Genomic DNA, 19,196 nt, shown 5'->3' with positions numbered 1-19,196 from the left:
TGGTAACAGATTCCATTTAATATAGAATAGTTCTGTATTATGATATGCTACAATATGCCACAGTGAATTTGGTGCTCATGGTCCATATAAGTAGCTACACAACCCACTGGCATCCCTCACTGTAGGTAAGATAATACAGGATTGTAACTGATAAAAATAAAAAAAAATTTAACTTCACAAACACATATTATCCCATTTTGCCTTCAGAATCTACTTTATGTGGGGTTCATCTAACCCTCTGAAATCAGTTGGCTTAGAAAACAAATGATACAGGCTTCAAGCAAAACTGCTTTAGCCCTATTGTCATCTGTTTCCTTTTGCTGTAAAACAGGTACCAAATGTAGGTAAGAAAGAATGACTGGGCATACACATTCAATAGCTAGCTTGACAACGGGGGCCTGGTGTAATATACTTAGTTTACTGCACAAAATTGAGCCATAATTATGTCTCAAAGTAAGCCAACCAATAGACAAGTGTCTATCTCTGCACCAGATTTATCATCCAGCCTAAGCCCCTGTGGTAAATCTGGTGCAGGTCTAGACAGACTGTCTAAGCTTACTCCATCTACCGGATTAGTAAATCTGCCCCAATGCCCAGAAAGTTTGGTTCACAAGCTACATCTGAGGTTACTTGTAGGAGACCTGGTTTGAAATAAAAAATGGATAAAACCAATGGCGTTAATACCAAACCTTGTGGGGCGGGGCCTGGCAGCACCTAAGATGGCCGCCTGGGGAGTGAGCTACGGATACCGCAACCTCTCTCCCTCGCCTAGCGACATTCCTCGCAACCCACAAGCCCTGAGATGGCAGCGAAACACTCTGGAGGAAGAAGATGCCAAAAGCTCAGGGCTCGGTGCCCCTGGAGCACTTTTTTTTTTCAGCGAGGAGATGTGAGCGCACAGAGCGGCCCTAGTAACTTCCTCGCCGCACACGACTAGCCCTGAAGCAGCCTTAGCCCTGGATCCCTCCTCTGCCCAGCAGTTATCCCTCAACGGTGACTGGGACTTGCCGGTCTCCTCTAGAGCCGAGGGTGACGACAGCATAAACCGTAATGATGTAGCCTTACATAGGCCTCAACAACCCTTGGCACCAGGGGGGGAAAGGCAGCCATACGTCTACTCCTGTGGGAGACACAGATGTGGCGCTGGCCAGCCCTAAGAAGAAGAAGCGGCGGCGGCAACGTATACACACCAGAGACCAAAGTGCGGCCTCACCGCTCTCTACTACCTCCACAGAGTACTCTGATATCTTCTCCAAGTTCCAAACCTCAGACAAAGCAGCCTCTCAAAACACATTGAAAGACATGCTGCTGGCCTTGCGCTCCTCCTTACATAAGGACTTTTCAAAGCTCTTACTACCTTTTCACAATGTAACTCAGCGACCTAGGAGAGAGAGTCTCCCACATGGAATCCAAGATGGCCTCCTTTGCTGGAGCTCACAACGAATTAGTAGACTCCCATAATGACTTAGATTACAAGGTAGAAACTCTGCAAGCCAAATTGGTTTAATATGAGGACCGCAATCGCAGCAATAATATCAGATTCTGCAACGTCCCGGGTCCGGAACTCAGAGTATACAACAGCTTACCAAAACACTACTCCCTGCCTGTGCTGACTACAAACTCAGCATAGATCATGTACATAGAGTCCCCAAGCCACCTAATTACCAGACTTAGTACCTTGGGATGTACTGGCCAGATACTCCTATCACATCAAGGAGAATCTCATGGAGATTGCAAGAAAACAACCTTTACCCGATCCTTATATCTCCCTGAAACTATATACAGATCTGTCAGCCGCCACCTTGCAAGCTCGCAAACGCCTTGCACCGCTCACGTCCATCTTAAGAAAACACGCTATACCATACAGGTGGGGATTCCCTACAAAGTTCCTGATCAACAGGAAAGGAACATTCCATGCAGCTGCAACAGTGGAAGAAGGGAAAGCTCTCCTCCAAGTGGTGCATCGCCACAGATGAAGAACCTACACAGACTAAGACCACCTCCCCTGAAAAAATTTATGTGGACTGGCATGTGGTACCTGTATCCTGAACTATTGCTTTCTCATTCCTTCTCTGCCTTTGTCCTTTTTCTCTCCCCATATAACTCTTTACCATGGGCGAGGGAGATGGTGGAATCCCTGTGGAGCTGATTTGCTATGTTAACTGTTTTCACCCCCAGCTCACAGAGTACCTACAGAATCATGCGTATGCTCATGGTCTGGGTACATTTATTGTTCAACTGTGACTTGATATATGTTTGTTTTTTGTTACTTTTTATTTTTTTTTAGCAGGTTTTTATCTCACCCAGTGTCCGGGTGTTTGCCTCCTACATGCTACATCTGCCAGAGGGGCTGGACACCCCCCCTCAGCCTATGCAAACCAGTACCAGCCTACACACTTATCTCTTTAGACCTTACGATGGTCCTTACATTTCTCTCTTTAAATGTGAAGGGGTTGAACAGCCCCTTTAAGCGGTCAGTGATGTGGCGAGAACTAAAATCCCAAAAATGTGACCTTGCTTGCAGGAGATCCATATGTCATCCTCTAACCTGCATAAAATCCACCATAAAGACTACCCCATCATTCTCCACTCATCCTTTCTGAAAAAAAAGAGAGGGGTACTCATAGCCTTTCAGGCATCGGTGGCGGTTCAGATACATCAAATCTGGATTGATCCACAAAGTCGATATATAATAGTACACTGTTTACTCAACAATGTTGAAAATATACCATTGTGAATATCTAAGTGCCCAACTCGCACACAGAACGCTTACTTAGGCGCCTACTGGGCAAATTGCAGTAAGTACAGAAGGGAAACCTTGTGCTCTGTGGAGACTTTAATGCCATCTACAATGCCTCTCTTGACTCCACAGCAAAACCCTCATTCCGCAAAGTCTTGGTTGCAAACCTGGCGTGGACACATGATGTGTATGACATATGGCATCTCCTGCATGGGACTGAAAAAGACTACACTTACTATTTGGGACTCCACAGGACTTACCCAGAACATGTCTATGCGGGAGTAAGCAGATCCCTCATAGATAGGACCTCAGATGTGGAAATTGGCCCTATTCAATGGTCAGACCACACTTCCGGAAACCCCCTCAAAAACCTCAGACTATGGCCTCATCCACACGACCGTTGTTTGGGTCCGCATCCGAGCCGCCGTTTTGGCGGCTCGGATGCGGACCCATTCACTTCAGTGTTCTGTCTGCATCCGTTGCTCTGTTCCGCTAAACAAAATATAACCTGTCCTATTCTTGTCCGCGCATTGCGGACAAGAATAGGCATTATATTGACGGACGCCCGTTCCGTTCTGCAAATTGCGGAAGGCACACGGACAGCTTGTTTTTTGCGGATCCGCGGTTTGGAGACTAAGCACTTATCTGTTGTCCATCCCATCTATCAGTAAAGAGGTGGAATCCTCCCTTACAGAATTCTTTGCCATAAACGGCACCCCAGAGATTCAGCCCTACACCCTATAGAACTGTCACAAGGCGTACATAAGGGGAGTCCTTATCAAGCAGAGTGGCATATGGCGTAAACAAAGAGATAAAGACATCCAAAACATGATGCCCAATATTCAAAGGCTCGAAGAATTGAACAAACAAGCCATTTCTGAGACTCATCTAGCAGAGCTCTCTAGAGCTAGATTGCATCTGCGGAGCCTCCTCATGTACGCCTATGAAAAACCCCTTAAGTTTCAATACTACGCTCAAGATAATAAATCTGGAGGGCTTTTGGCAAAAAGGATCAAGTCCCTAACTTTGAAATCGAGAATACAAAGTCTCCACCACCCCACAACAGCGACCCCAGTCTCCGCCCCTAGAGACATAGCAAACGCCTTTAGGGATTATTACTCTAATATATACAATCTAAGTACGGATAAAGATACCACACTGCCCAGCCAACAAGATATAGACTCCTTTCTAGAACAGATCAACCTCCTAAAACTGAACCCAGGCCAATTAGAGATCCTCAACAAACGGATATCCTCTGAAGAGTTAAACGCAGTAATCCGCTCACTCCCCCTAAATAAGGCCCCAGGTCATGAAGGATTCTCCTCCTTATATTACGGCCACTTACTCTTCAAACATCTTCTTCCAGTGTACTCTACAGCTATGGTCACCGGCTCCTTCCCATCGGAAAGGCTGGAGGCACTTATAGTGACGATCCCGAAATCAGGCAAGTCACCCTTGCAAACCACTATATCGACCAATAAACGCTATTAAACTGCGATGTAAAGATCTATGCGAAAATACTAGCGAATATGCTCCTGTCCATTATCCCCTCTTTAATTTCGATAGACCAAACTGGGTTTGTATCAGGGAGGCAAGCTCCGGATAACACCAGGAGACTCCTATCACTTTTGAAATCCGCAGAAGGATCAGGTACTCCAGCCATATTCCTGACACCGGACGCCGAAAAGGCGTTTGACCGCATTAACTGGCCATATGCCTTCTCAGTACTAAGAAAGTTTGGATTTACTGGCCCAATATACTCAGCCATTTCCACACTATATTCCAATCCTTCTGCTAAAGTCTTTGCTAATGGTGCCCTATCCACTGCCTTCCAATTGACAAACGGCACCAGACAAGAGTGCCCATTGCCCCCCCTGTTTTCGTGCTTTCTATTGAACCCCTGGTGGAATCAATTCGTCGGGATCCAGACATATCAGGCCTCAAAATGAGACCCACAGAACACAAACTAGTGCTTTTTGTGGACAACATAATTGTAGTCTGTACAAATCCCAGGACCTCTCTTCATAGAGTATTCTCTCTATTAAAGGTATTCAGCCAAATCTCCTACTACAAACTGAACATAGAGAAATCCCAGAGTCTTCCTATAAACTTACATCCCTGACCAATTACAGCACATTAAAGGCCTGCTCCCCTTAGACTGGCAACGAGAGAGCATATCATACCTAGGTATCCAACTAAATTATCCCCTCGTCAAGGACGTTCCATACCAATCCCCCCCCCACCCCCCCCCCACTAGATGACCTACAAAAAGATATTGCTGCCATTAAATCATGCCTAATTTCTTGGTTCGGTAGGGTGGCGGCTTATAAAATGCTGCTCATGCCCAAACTTCTCTACCTATTCCAGACCCTCCCCCTTCCAGTCCCAGAATCTTTCTTTGGGAAAGCCCGGAAACAGATAATGAACTTCATTTGGATCTATAAGCATCCTAGGGTAGCATACTCTATATCTTAACTATGCATAAAAACAAAGTGGGATTAGTGGAAGGACTCTACAGACAAACACAGGGTATAACTAGAGAGGGCCTCGCTTAATCTCTCTACTCTACCCTCCCCACTGTTAGGTACGGCAGGGAGACTGGGCCCATATGTATCCCCCTTACTTACAGTACAGACATCTATCAAAGCCTGAAAGAGCTATTTGGAGTTATCAAATGATAAAGGGACCATACCTGCCTCCACTATATCTGTGGTCTGCTTTACAGACCACATCCCAGGATTGAATCTCCACACATGGATAGCTTGGGGAATAGGGAATGCACAAGATATGATGGGCCCAGACAATATAATGTCTTTTTCTCATATACACGACACCTATCAAATTCCCCACAAAGAATTCTACAAATTCCTGCAGAATAGATCCTTTCTGGGAAGACTAAAGGAAATTTCTACAAATCCCCAAAATAGCATTAAGATACCTCCATGAGGGCCACCCCAGAAGAGGTGGAACATCCCTCTTCTACAATCTCCTAGTACAAAGCAATGAGTGGACCAAGCTACCTCCCTTGATAAAGTGGGAAATTGACCTCCAAAAATCTTTTTCAGCATAACAATGGAACACTGCCTTCCGCAGTGTATACCATCAGGAAGCGAGATTTAAAACCAGCCTAAGATGGTACTTTACACCTACCAGACTCCATATAATGTTCCCATCCTCATCGCCTGACTGCTGGAGGGGTTGTGGGCATAGGTTATCTCTCCTCCACATATTATGGTCATGCCCAAAAATCTCGCAGCTGTGGGACAGTGTACAGAAGTTATTAGATTACCTTATTCCCAACAGACTAATACTAACTCTAGAGCTAGCGCTTCTCTTTATTGGTATTAATACCCTGGCACACCCATACAGAATAGTAGCCACTCATATACTTATGGCAACCAAACTAATCATCACCGGGCACTGGAAAAGTCCACACACCCCTACCCTGTTGGAAGTGACTGCCCTGGTTAACTCTACCTGTATGTACGAGAAAATGTTCTACACACAACAACCCTCCATGGCAAAATTCTACACTACTTGGTCAATATGGCTGTCTAGCCGTTTGTAACCTAGCTTACCCTAGGTAATCCCCTAGGTCGAACGTCTAAGTGATCCTGCTCATCAGAACGTTGTAAACGGGAAAGCGGGTATCACTCACTTGGACACTCTTTCTTTTTATTCTTATGATTATTTATGTGTTAGTCTTATTCTTGTCTGTTTGTTTGCAAATTCAATGAGACCCACATCTTGGGCCTAGACCTAACCACTAGAATTCATACATTGCCTTCAGTGTTGGAAAGTTCAGATGTATACGTACCTCCACTCTGTATTGTAACACCTATGTAAACTAGATTACTTACTGATGTATGATAAGACACTGATAATTGATTGCATCTGTTTTGTTGAAATACAATAAAAACTTCCTGTTAAAAAACAAAACAAAAAAAAAATATATAATTCCTAGCTGTTTTGCCTAAACCCCAGTAAGGAAAGACATTCATAGCCAGTCAGTGATTTCAAATATCGTAACTTTTGTATCCAAACTTTATTTCACAATTTTAAAAAAATCAGTTTTCAGAATTAAATCTTCCTGAGTTGAATAATTGTGAATCAGGACCAGTTCTTAAAGATGTATTTACATGTGCCAGTTTTTTTTTGCCTTTTTTTGCAACAATTTGCAGAAAATTACAAAAAAGCTAGTTTTGTGCAAATCACAATAAAAAAAATCCTCCACAAAACTGGCAAATGTAAATCCAGCCTCAGCTTTCAGCTACGATTCAGTAAATAATTTACAATCTACTTAACTTTACTGTATGTTCATTTTTTTCCCTTACCTTATGATGCCTTATACTTAAAATGACTTGCCCTGTTCCAAAACAGTCTGCTCAGTGGCCGGATGCCCACACCACAAGAGGTCACTTTCCCTAGCTGGTTCACGAGATGGATATACATTTATCTAGTAGCAGAATAATGTACGTAATGATTCCTCAGGCCTGAATGTAACAATGAAATCTCCAAATGGCCTGATATACAATCACTGTATCTTTCTAACATGAAACACCTTAGATGTCAAGTGACTGCTGTGGCAGGTTCATTCATATTGTGCAAGTTGGGATCATAGCTTAAGATGAAGGCTAAACTGCCATCAGATCACAGGCGGACATCCCAGACCAGTATTAAGGGTCCATCATTAAGAGCTGTAGGTGATATTAAGTAGTTAAAGAGGCACTAACATGGCAGGGCACTTAATTATATATCCGCTATCGGGACATGAAAGTTCCTTCTCCATTCATGGGTAGATGCCTGCATTCAGAGATTTGAACCCCTAGATTTTTACCTGTATGGTATGGAAATGCTTATAGTGAAATGTAATCCTACATATAGTTGCATTGCAGAAAGTGACTGAAGTCCAACTCTCCAGAACAGGCATTAGAAGCAACAGGACATATATATATTTTTTTTTACTAATTGTCCATTTGTGATAGATCCACTTTAAATGAAGGGCAATAATTTAAAATCACATTCAGCTATTGAAAGATAAGATGAAGAAGGTGAGGTGCTAGAAGGGTGAAAATCTGCTTGAGAGGTCATCACAAAGTACTGCAGTATCATTGCTGCAAATTGTAACCTGATAGATTCTATTGCTTCACTGATCACATCTGATCAGCCAGGACTATGGGAGCTTTGAGTTTATGGTACAAATATCTACATTTTATAGCTGGAGAACATTAAACAAAAATTACAGAGTGACAAGAACTTCACACACATAAGAAAACGAGTAGAAGGCAAAAAGTCCAGCTGAGAGTTGTGCAAAAGGCTCAAAGATTAAAAAAAAAAAAAAGTATTCTGGCAATCACACGAGACTTCCAGGCCAGGAGACGACCGTCAGTATGACTCTGTTCTTCTGCTCTTTTAACATGGGGATCAGCTCCGCATTACTCATACCAACAGCATTCACTCCATTTACTTCAACTATCTCGTCTCCGCACCTAGAGAGAGGGAAAGCAGTCACAGATTAGTTCCCTAACTAAAAAAATAGGAAACGATAGAGCACACAGTGGAGCCACAGAGGTTTCTATCAGGAAAACAAATCTGATTAAAGTTTAATAAAACCAAATTTTAAACAAGAGTAAAATGGGCATTTGAGGTTTTTTTTTAATTATGGTAGTGGTGCTGTCTACCGGTACATGAGAAATATAGCTGTTCTATAAAAAACCTATAGAAATGTATAAAATCAGAAAGGTATAGCAAGGACGCACAGGCTGATTTCACATACTTAGGCCTCATGCACACGGACGTTATTTTGGTCCGCATCCGAGCTGCAGTTTTGGTGGCTCAGATGAGGACCCATTCACTTCAATGGGGCCGCAAAAGATGCGGACAGCACTCAGTGTGCTGTCCGCATCCGTTGCTCCGTTCCGTGGTCTGCAAAAAAAATATAACCTGTCCTATTCTTGTCCGCGTTTTGCGGACAAGAATAGGCTGTTATATTAAAGGCTGGCCGTGCGGAGCGCACACAAACGCCATACTTGTTTTGCGGTGGTGTGCATGTAGCCTTAGAAAAACAGACTTATTTCGTTTCATAAAGGCTGCTCTAAGCAACCAATCAAAGCACAGCTTTTATTCTATATTTGCCCTTGAAAATGAAAGCTGTTCGGTAATTGGTTACTATGAGTTACAAAGTTTGAGCATGGTGTTTTTTTTTGTTCTGTGGCATTCTTAGCATTCCTTTTCTGAATGTAGCATGTTGTGGATACAGCATTTTTTCCCACAGGTGTGTGTGTATATAAAGACAATTTTCAAAAAATGAAACGCCATTAAAAATGCTTAAAATTGCTAGTTTTTAACACTTCCACACCGTCCATAAACTTTAAATGACCAACCTTAACTGATCAAGGATGTTCAGTGGGGAGCCAGGTATCTGCATGAGCTGCTGGATCTTGGCAGCCCCAGATCAGTTCTGCACTGAGGCCTTACAGCATTGTAGAGCCTTTGGCGGCTGTAATTCCTCTGTAACTGAAGTTAATATGTGAACCTTGGTTACTGGAGAAATCAGCAATAAAAAAAAAGTAATGTCACAGTGGTCTTGTATGACTATTTTCCTGGAGTCTTGTCCAGATTTCTCTTTTCAATCACAGATAGGATCGTCCACTGGGCTCTGAAGCCTGGAATGAGCAGAGACTTAAAGGGGTTCTGCACTTTGTTTAAACTGATGAGCTATCCTCTGGATAGATCATCAGCATCTGATCGGCGGGGGTCCGACACCCGGGACCCCCGCCGATCAGCTGTTTGAGAAGGCAGCGGCGCTCCAGCAGCGCTCCTTCTCAAACAGCTGATTGGCGGGGGTCCCGGGTGTTGGACACCCGCCGATCAGATGCTGATGATCTATCCAGAGGATAGCTCATCAGTTTAAACAAAGTGCAGAACCCCTTAGGGACGCATGACGTACCGATGCGGCATGTTTCCCGAGTCCTTAAGGACCCATGGGTTTAAAACGCGATTGCGGCGCAGCGGGGGTTAATCGGAACAGGATGCCCGCTGAAATCATTCAGCGGGCATCCTGTCACAACGCCGGGGGGGGGATTGTGTGAACCAGAAAAGGACTGTGATCGGTGGTGTGATTACAGTCCGAGCATTTGGGAGAGGCGGTGCTGGCCGTGGTGCTGAATGCCGCTGTCCAGGGTGCTGATTGGTGCAGGGATGTCCAGGGTGCTGATGGGTGCGAGATTCAAACTTCCAGAGCTCCTCTCCTCTTCCTGTTCAGCACCTGCACCGTCCAGCACCGCCCTCACCAGGCTCCTGCGATCCCCCCATCACCCTCCAGGTAGGTTAGGGTCAGTGAGGGAGAAGCACCGTTAGGCAGGGATAGAAGGGAAAAGTTAGTTAGGAAAAATAAAAAACTCTAAACTTATTATTTTCTAGCTTTGAGACCCTAGACCTCCCCTGCCACTTGCGCCCCCCCCCCCCCCCCTCCCCCACACTTTTGTTTTTTTTTTGCGTGCGCTGACTGGCCGGCGCATCGCCCGCCCCACCGCTGATCAGCAACTTTAAATTTTTATTTTTTTCTTTTTTCTAACACTTTCTTTTTTTTTACTTTTTAGTACGCGAACACCCGTGCCCCCACAAACACGCACATACAATAAAGTTTCACACGCACGCACACACACATACATACCCATGGCCCGCCGGATGTTTTCGGTGGAGGAGGCATACGCCCAGATTGCCTCCGACTCCGAGAGCCCCAGTGAGGATGAGGATGACCCCACGTTCCTCTTGTCATCCGCATCCTCCTCCTCCTCATCATCTGATGACGATGAGCCCCCAAGGCGGCGGAGATGCCGCCGGGCGGAGCCAGAGGCCCCACATGCTAGGGACCCTGTGGCCCACCCTAGTACGAGCCGCCCTGGGGCTTGTACTGGTTTCCCGACCCACCAAATAAGCCCACCGGAGCCCCCTGCCGGTGAACTTAGATGGTGTCCCCCAGTGGATTTTGAGCCCGAGATTCCGGATTTTGTTGGCAATCCAGGAATACAGATTCCCACAGTGGGGTTTACTGAAATGGACTTTTTTAGGTTTTTTTTCAGTGACCCATTTGTGAATCTGATGGGGGAGCAGACGAAAACTGTACGCCCAACAGTTCGTTGCTCATCACCCGGGCTCCTTTCTGGCTAGACCCGGTGGCTGGACACCTATGTACTGCTAGATAAGGGTTACCACTTGTACGTGGATAACTTTTATACTAGCATTCCCTTGTTTAGGTCCCTTATCGCCAGATCCACGTTCGCTTGTGGGACCGTGTGGAAAAATCAGCGCGGCCTCCCTGCCCACCCCCTCCTGGTACCTATCCCCAGGGGTGCGACCCGTGCCCTTACCAGTGGAAACCTGTTGCTGGTCAGGTATAAGGACAAGAGGGATGTCCTATTACTGTCCACAATCCACGGTAACAGCATTACCCCCCCTGTGCGAGGTACTGTGGCAACGGTCCTCAAGCCCGATTGTATCGTCGACTAGAATCGGTATATGGGAGGAGTTGATCTCTCTGATCAAGTCCTCAAGCCATATGATGCCATGCGTAAAACCCGGGCATGGTACAAAAAAGTTGCGGTCTACTTGGTACAGGTTGCCTTGTACAACGCTTTTGTACTATCCCGAAGCGCTGGCAGCACAGGGACATTCCTCCAATTCTATGAGGCAGTCCTCAAGGACCTGATTTTTTCAGACCGGGAAAGAGCAGGCCGGAGTACCTCGGGAATTGGAGGCGCCCGGATCGTCCCTGGCCAACATTTTCCAGGTGTGGTCCCCCATACTGGAAAGAAGGGACGAACCTAAAAAAGATTCAGAGTGTGTCACAAGAGGGGGATACAGAAGAACACCACCACTCAATGTGACATTTGCCCCGATCATCCGGGCCTCTGCGTTATCGATTGCTTCAGGGAGTATCACACTTCCATGGAGTACTAAATTTTTATAATCCCCAACAGTCCCCTAGAGAACATAAAAAACTATGGCTCTCAGACTTTGGAGACACGGAACCATTTTTTCCCCCAAAAAATATTAGTTTTAGTGCAGGCATCCTCAAACTGCGGCCCTCCAGATGTTGTAAAACTATAACTCCCAGCATGCCCAGACAACCTACAGCCATCAGCAGGGCATGGTGGGAATTGTAGTTTTACAACATCTGGAGGACCGCAGTTTGAGGATGCCTGCTTAGTGTCTCCAAAGTCTGAGAGCCATACATTTTGGGCATCGCCGCATCCGTAAAAATCTTCTCTATAAAAATAACATGTAACCCACCCCACCCGGATGAACAGCGTTAAAAAAAATAAAAAAAATAAAAAGTGTAAAAAAAAAAGCCATTTTGTCACCTAACATAACAAAAAATGTAATAGCGAGCGATCAAAATGTCATATGCACCCCCAATTAGTGCCAATAAAACCACCATCTCATCCCCCTACATTAGATAGTCGCCCAACAAAAAAAAAAAAAAAAAAAAACTGTAGCTCCCGGGCTATGGAGATACTAAAATATTTTTTTTTGGTTCCTAAAATGATAATATAGTGTAAAATCTAAATACATTTTAAAATGTAGACATATTAGGTATCGCCGCGTCTGTAAGAATCTGCCCTATAAAAATAACATTTGACCAAACCCCTCGGATGAACAGCGTTAAAAATATAAAATAAAAACGGTGCCAAAACACTAATTTTTGGGCAAAATTTCCATTTGAATACTTTTTTTCCAGTAATAAAGCAAGGGTTAACAGCCAAACAAAACTAAATATTTATTGCCCTGATTCTGTAGTTTGCAGAAACACCCCATATGTGGTCGTAAATGGCTATATAGCCACACGGCAGGGCATAGAACGAAAGGAACGCCATATGGTTTCTGGACGGCAGATTTTGATGGACTGGTTTATTTACACCATGTCCCATTAGAAGCCCCCCCTGATGTAGCCTAGACTAGAAACTCCTAAAAAAAAGTCACCCCATCTAAGAAACAACACCCCTCAAGGTATTCAAAAGTTACTTTACAAACTTTGTTAACCCTTTTAGGTGTTCCACAAAACCAAATAGCGAATGTAGAAACAATTTTAGAATTTAAATTTTTTGTTACCTTGCCTCAAAAAAGTGTAATATAGAGCAACCAAAAATCATATTTACCCTAAAATAGTCCCAAAACAACAACCACCTTATCCCGTAGTTTCCAAGATGGGGTCACTTTTATGGAGTTTCTACTCTAGAGGTGCATCAGGGGGCTTGAAAGGGTACATGGTGTAAATAAACCAGTCCAGCAAAATCTGCCTTTCAAAAACCATGTGGCGTTCCCCTTCTGTCGTTTAGCCAAATAGTAGTTTACGACCACATATGGGGTGTTTCTGCAAACTCCAGAATCAGGGCAACCCATATTGAGTTTTGTTTGTTTGAAAAAATGGGTTCAAATGGAAAATTTTCCAAAAAATTAAAAATTCCAAAATTGTTTCTCCATCTGCCATTAACTCTTGTGGAACACCTAAAGGGTTAACAAAGTTTGTAAACCCAGTTTTGAATACCTTGAGGGGTGTACTTTCTAAGATGGAGTCACTTTTTAAGAATTTCTATTCTAGGGATGCAACGGGGGGCTTGAAATGGTACATGGTATAAACAAAACCAGTCCTGCTAAATCTGCCTTGCAAAAACCATATGGCGTTCCCCTCCTTCTATGTCCTCCCGTTTGGCCAAACAGTAGTTTACGACCACATATGGGGTGTTTCTGCAAACTACAGAATCAGGGCAACCCATATTGAGTTTTGTTTGGCAGTTAACCCTTGCTTTGTTCCTGGAAAAAAGGGATTATATTGGAAAATTTTCCAAAAAAATTCTTAAATTTTATGTCCATTTGCCATGAAGTCTTGTGGAAGACCTAAAGGGTTAACAAAGTTTGTAAATCAGTTTTGAATACCTTGAGGGGTGTAGTTTCTAAAATGGGGTCATTTTTGGATGGTTTCTATTACGTAAGCCTCACAAAGTGACTTCAGACCTGAACTGGTCCATAAAAAGTGGGATTTGGAAAATTACTGAAAAATTTCAAAATTTGCTTCTAAACTTCTAAGCTATGTAACATCCCCAAAAAATAAAATATCATTCCCAAAATGATACAAACATGAAGTAGACATGTGGGGAATGTAAAGTCATCACAATTTTTGGGGTTATTAGTATGTATTACAGAAGTAGAGAAACTGAAACTTTGAAATTTGCAAATGTTTCCATATTTCTGGTAAATTTGGTATTTTTTTTATGCAAAAAAATTAACTTTTTGGCCCCAATTTTAGCAGTGTCATGAAGTACAATATGTGACGAAAAAACAATCTCAGAACAGCCTGGGTAAGTAAAAGCATTATCAGCACTTAAAGTGACACTGGTCAGATTTGCAAAAAATGGCCAAGTCCTTAAGGTGAAATAAGGCTGAGTCCTTAAGGGGTTAAAGAGGACCTGTTGCCACAAAATGCAATCTGATCTGAAAGCACCATGCTGTAGAACAGGAGGAGCTATGCAGATACATATATATTTTTGTGGGAAAAGATTCAGTAAAACTTGTAAAACATTTTATATCCCTGCTGGTAGAGGGAGGAGGAGTTATCAGTGACTGACAGCTATATCTCTTTATGCACACTCTCTGATAACACCTCCTCCCTGTATTGATCAGTATTCACAGGGCTGCAAAAAAGCAAAGATATAAATGTATAAATTATAAAGTGGTTTTTTTTCTCCCACATAGCCTTAGGTGGGCTTGTGTTTTTAATACAATCTAACTTGCAAATGGGAAAAAAAAAATTCCACTTTTATTTTTGCAGTTTTGATTTTACATTGTTCTGTGTCCTACTAATGGTATGCTGCAGGTCAGCATAATTACAGCAATACCAAATTTTATATGGTTTTTATATAAAATGCGTTGGAAATAAAAAAAAGTTATGGGTGTCAGAAGCTTTTTTTTCCATCTATAGAGCCATGGGAGGGCTGGGTTTTTTTTATGGAGCAAGCTGTAGTTAAAACATGCTCCCTATCAGATGGGGTGCAGAAAGTGTTTTAAATACTTAAATGTGGGGCAGATTTTTTGTGCATTTTCAATAGCAAGGCTGCCCCTATATTTCATTTGGCACAGTGGCTCAAATTTACTAACATGTCTGCACCAAAAACCTGTCTAAAAAAAAGTGGGTCAAATTTGCGCATCTACATTTCCTACACTTTTTTTGTGACTTAATGACAAGGGGCGGGACCTTTGTATAAGCTGCACCAAAAAATACATTTTTAGTTTGGGTGTCCTGCACCTTGCATCTATCAGCCCTAAGTGACAATATGTCTCATACTGTAAACCAAGTTAAACCTACTTTAAACGTCCATCAAAAAATGCCGGTGTAGAAGGCACTATAGTTTTGATGAAGAAAGGTTGATTTCCCTTGGTCTCTTCATAACCTCCAACAATGCTGAACCCCCAGCTGTCATAGGTACTCTTCCGTAGTGAAATGTATCGACACCAGTGCAGGGAGCTGCGAAGTAATAGAAACAGTTTTATACTAAATGCAAGCAAAAATAGAAACTTTTGTCATAAAGGATAAGAATGACTGCAAAATAATGGTCTAGTTGTTCGCGAGGGATTATTTTAATCAGTCACATGCTGTGCAAAAACTGGTTACACAAGACAAAATAAGCTTCATGTATATTCCTTACACCAGTAATCTCAAACTGTTGCAAACCTACAACTCCCTTACTGCCCCGATAGCCATAGGCTGTTGGGGCACGATGGGAGTTGTAGTTTTGCAACAGGTTGTGGAACATTGCCTTACACCAACTTATAGTTAACACCTGAACATATGTAGCTACTTGGCATTTACCATAAACAGATGAACTCTGCCGCTGTGGAAAGAAAACATACAGTATACAGTGATCGGCCCAATATTATGCAGTCCCTTCTTCGTACCATCAAAACCGCTCTGACTCGTCAATGCATGGACTCCACAAAACCTCTGCAGTATTTGGAACCAGGGGTTAGCTGGAATGAGGGACTTATCCTCATGATAGGTCATCAATATCAAATCGACGGGGGTGTGACTCTCAACACCCTCCCAATCAGCTGTTCGAAGGGGTGACTATGATCACTGGAGCGCTGCAGTCTCCTCACAACTTCCCAAGCACAGTTCTGCACATTCTATAGTGGCTGTGCTTGGTATAGCAGCTCAACCCTATTCACTTGAATGGGACTAAGCTGAGCCTAGACAGTGACCGGTGTATGGTGACGTCACATGACCTATGTAGAGGCCTAAGCACTTATGGAGCGCTACAGCCATTTCGAACAGGTGATCGACGAGGGTGCCAGGACTCAGACCCCTGCCAATACGATATTGATGACCTATCCTCAGATTAGGCCATCAATATCAGAATCTCAGACAACTCCTTTAAAAGGGATTCTATGTGAATTAAGAAATTAAAATGACTGAAAATACTTAAATATTACTTTATTATAGCGAGTTGGTAAAGGTGGCGGTGGGAAGACTGTTATGTGGCCAGGAAACTGATGGCGCAGAGGTGGATCCAGGGGAGTCCGCCAACGACTGAAGAGTTTGAAAGGAGGGTGAATGACATGTTGATCATGGAAAAAAGTGTGTTTGTTAAGAGAGGGTGTCCTCAGAAGTTTGAGAAGTTGTGGAATGATTGGACGTCTCATACTCATATTATGCTATAGTTTAGGACAGAAGTTTTCTTACTCCTTTTCATTGGGGGGGGAGGGGGGGAAATGGGCGTTAATCTGATATGCTTTTTGTCACTATAAAAAGGTTTGGGATCTTATCTAATTGGGATGAGGTATCTTGTATACTATTTCAATTACTCAAGATTGTGTATTGCTTACTGCTGAAATGGGCATTTTGTCTGATGTTGCAATGTGTTATTGTATTTTATTCTGTTATCCATCATGGCAAAATGTAAACGTGGTTACAGAAAATGCCTATCCTTAAAAATCAATAAAAATGATTTGATTCAAAAAAAAAAATATTACTTTATTATAAATATATTTCCAAATACCATTCATTAGCTGTAAAGGCTGATTTTGTCTGGGGAGCAATCAGGGAAAATAAAATGGCCGCCATCCTATTAGTGCACACAAACCCTGTCCTAATCACACAGGAGGACAAGTTACTTCAGAGCACTGAGCTAAAGAGCTGCCTCAGCCTCCTCTCTGCTCTACGTCTCAGGGATTATGATCCTGAATACAGCTGATAAGATCTTCAACTGAATCTCTGTAGGAATGGAGTTCATGAGGAGACCTGAGGTACAGAGAGGAGGTGGGAATATGGCTGATAAGCATCAGCACTTGTACACAGCCCTACATTACCAGTCTGTCCTGTCCGTCCTCTGTACTTAATGTCTCTTCATGACCTCCATTCCTACAGAGATTCAGCTGAAGTTCTTATCAGTTGTATTCAGGATCATAATCCTTGACAAGCAGAGCGGAGGATGAGGCAGCGCTTTAACTCAGTGTCTGAAGTAACTTGTCCTGCTGTGTGATTAGGACAGATATCATGTGTACTAATAGGGCAGAGACCATTTTATTTCTCCTAATGATTACTCCCTAGACAAAACCAGCCATTACAACTAATGAAAGGTATTTGGGAATATATTCATAATAAAAGTATTATTTACGTATTTTCATTTTCTTAATTCCTGCAGAATCCCTTTAAGTCCTGAAAATTGTGAGATGGAGTCTTCATAGATCAGGTTGTTTTTCTAGCACACATCACACATCACTAGATTGGTTTGAGATGTGAGAAAATTGGATGCCAAGTCATCACCTTTAACGGTCATGTTCTTCAAAGCATTTTTAGCCAATTTTTACAGATGTGGTAGGGTGCATTATCCTGCTGTAGAAGGCCACCATTAGGGAATACCACTGCCATAAAAAAGGTGTTCTTAGTTTGACACATACAGTCAGGTCCATAAATATTGGGACATTGACACAATTTTAACACTTGACTCTATACACCACCACAATGGATTTGAAATTAAACAAACAAGATGTGCTTTAACTGAAGACAGTCAGCTTGAATTTGAGGGTATTTACATCCAAATCAGGTGAATGGTGTAGGAATTACAACAGTTTGCATATGTGCCTCACACTTGTTAAGGAACCAAAAGTAATGGGACAATTGGCTTCTCAGCTGTTCCATGGCCAGGTGTGTGTTATTCCCTCATTATCACAATTACAATGAGCAGATAAAAGGTCCAGAGTTCATTTCAAGTGTGCTATTTGCATTTGGAATCTGTTGCTGTCAACTCTATGAGATCCAAAGAGCTGTCACGATCAGTGAAGCAAGCCATCATTAGGCTGAAAAAACAAACCGATCAGAGAGATAGCAAAAACATTAGGCGTGGCCAAAACAACTGTTTGGAACATTCTTAAAAAGAAGGAACGCACCGGTAAACTCAGCAACACCAAAAGACCCAGAAGACCACGCAAAACAACTGTGGTGGATGACCGAATAATTCTTTCCCTGGTGAAGAAAACACCCTTCATAAAAGATGGCCAGATCAAGAACACTCTCCAGGAGGTAGGTGTATATGTGTCAAGTCAACAATCAAGAGAAGACTTCACCAGAGTGAATACAGAGGGTTTACCACAAGATGTAAACCATTAGTGAGCCTCAAAAACAGGAAGGCCAGATTAGAGTTTGCTAAACAACATCTAAAACAGCCTTTACAGTTCTGGAACAACATCCTATGGACAGATGAGACCAAGATTAACTTGTACCAGAGTGATGGGAAGAGAAGAGTATGGAGAAGGAAAGGAACTGCTCATGATCCTAAGCATACCACCTCATCAGTAAAGCATAGTGGTGGTAGTGTCATGGCGTGGGCATGTATGGCTGCCAATGGAACTGGTTCTCTTGTATTTATTGATGATGTGACTGCTGACAAAAGCAGCAGGATGAATTCTGAAGTGTTTCAGGCAATATTCTCTGCTCATATTCAGCCAAATGCTTCAGAACTCATTGGACAGCGCTTCACAGTGCAGGTGGACAATGACCCAAAGCATACTGCAAAAGCAACCAAAGAGTTTTTTAAGGGAAAGAAGTGGAATGTTTTGCAATGGCCAAGTCAATCACCTGACCTGAATCCGATTGAGCATGCATTTCACTTGCTGAAGACAAAACTGAAGGGAAAATGCCCCAAGAACAAGCAGGAACTGAAGACAGTTGCAGTAGAGGCCTGGCAGAGCATCACCAGGGATGAAACCCAGCGTCTGGTGATGTCTATACGTTCCAGACTTCAGGCTGTAATTGACTGCAAAGGATTTGCAACCAAGTATTAAAAAGTGAAAGTTTGATTTATGATTATTATTATGTCCCATTACTTTTGGTCCCTTAACAAGAGAGAGGCACATATGCAAACTGTTGTAATTCCTGCACCGTTCACCTGATTTGGATGTA

At 43.0% G+C, this 19,196-nt stretch overlaps 1 protein-coding gene across 4 annotated transcripts in view; it reads right to left on the bottom strand.

Annotated features, from left to right (window-relative positions):
* Nucleotides 1–6,900: 6,900 nt before the first annotated feature.
* The window catches only part of LOC121009538 (ligand of Numb protein X 2-like), a 104,230-nt gene continuing 91,934 nt past the window's right edge, over nt 6,901–19,196 (bottom strand). For all 4 annotated transcript variants that reach the window (XM_040442741.1, XM_040442743.1, XM_040442744.1 and 1 more), the window contains 2 exons: nt 15,105–15,263; nt 6,901–8,229 (listed from right to left, as the gene is read on the bottom strand). In XM_040442741.1, the coding sequence (XP_040298675.1) occupies nt 8,094–8,229; nt 15,105–15,263 (295 nt within the window). In that variant the 3' untranslated portion in view covers nt 6,901–8,093. The remainder of the gene's footprint in view (nt 8,230–15,104; nt 15,264–19,196) is intronic.

Source organism: Bufo bufo, chromosome 8, assembly GCF_905171765.1.
Source record: "Bufo bufo chromosome 8, aBufBuf1.1, whole genome shotgun sequence".
NCBI lineage: Eukaryota > Metazoa > Chordata > Amphibia > Anura > Bufonidae > Bufo > Bufo bufo.
Note: the sequence above shows the minus strand (reverse complement) of the source record. Positions and strands in the feature narration are given on the sequence as shown.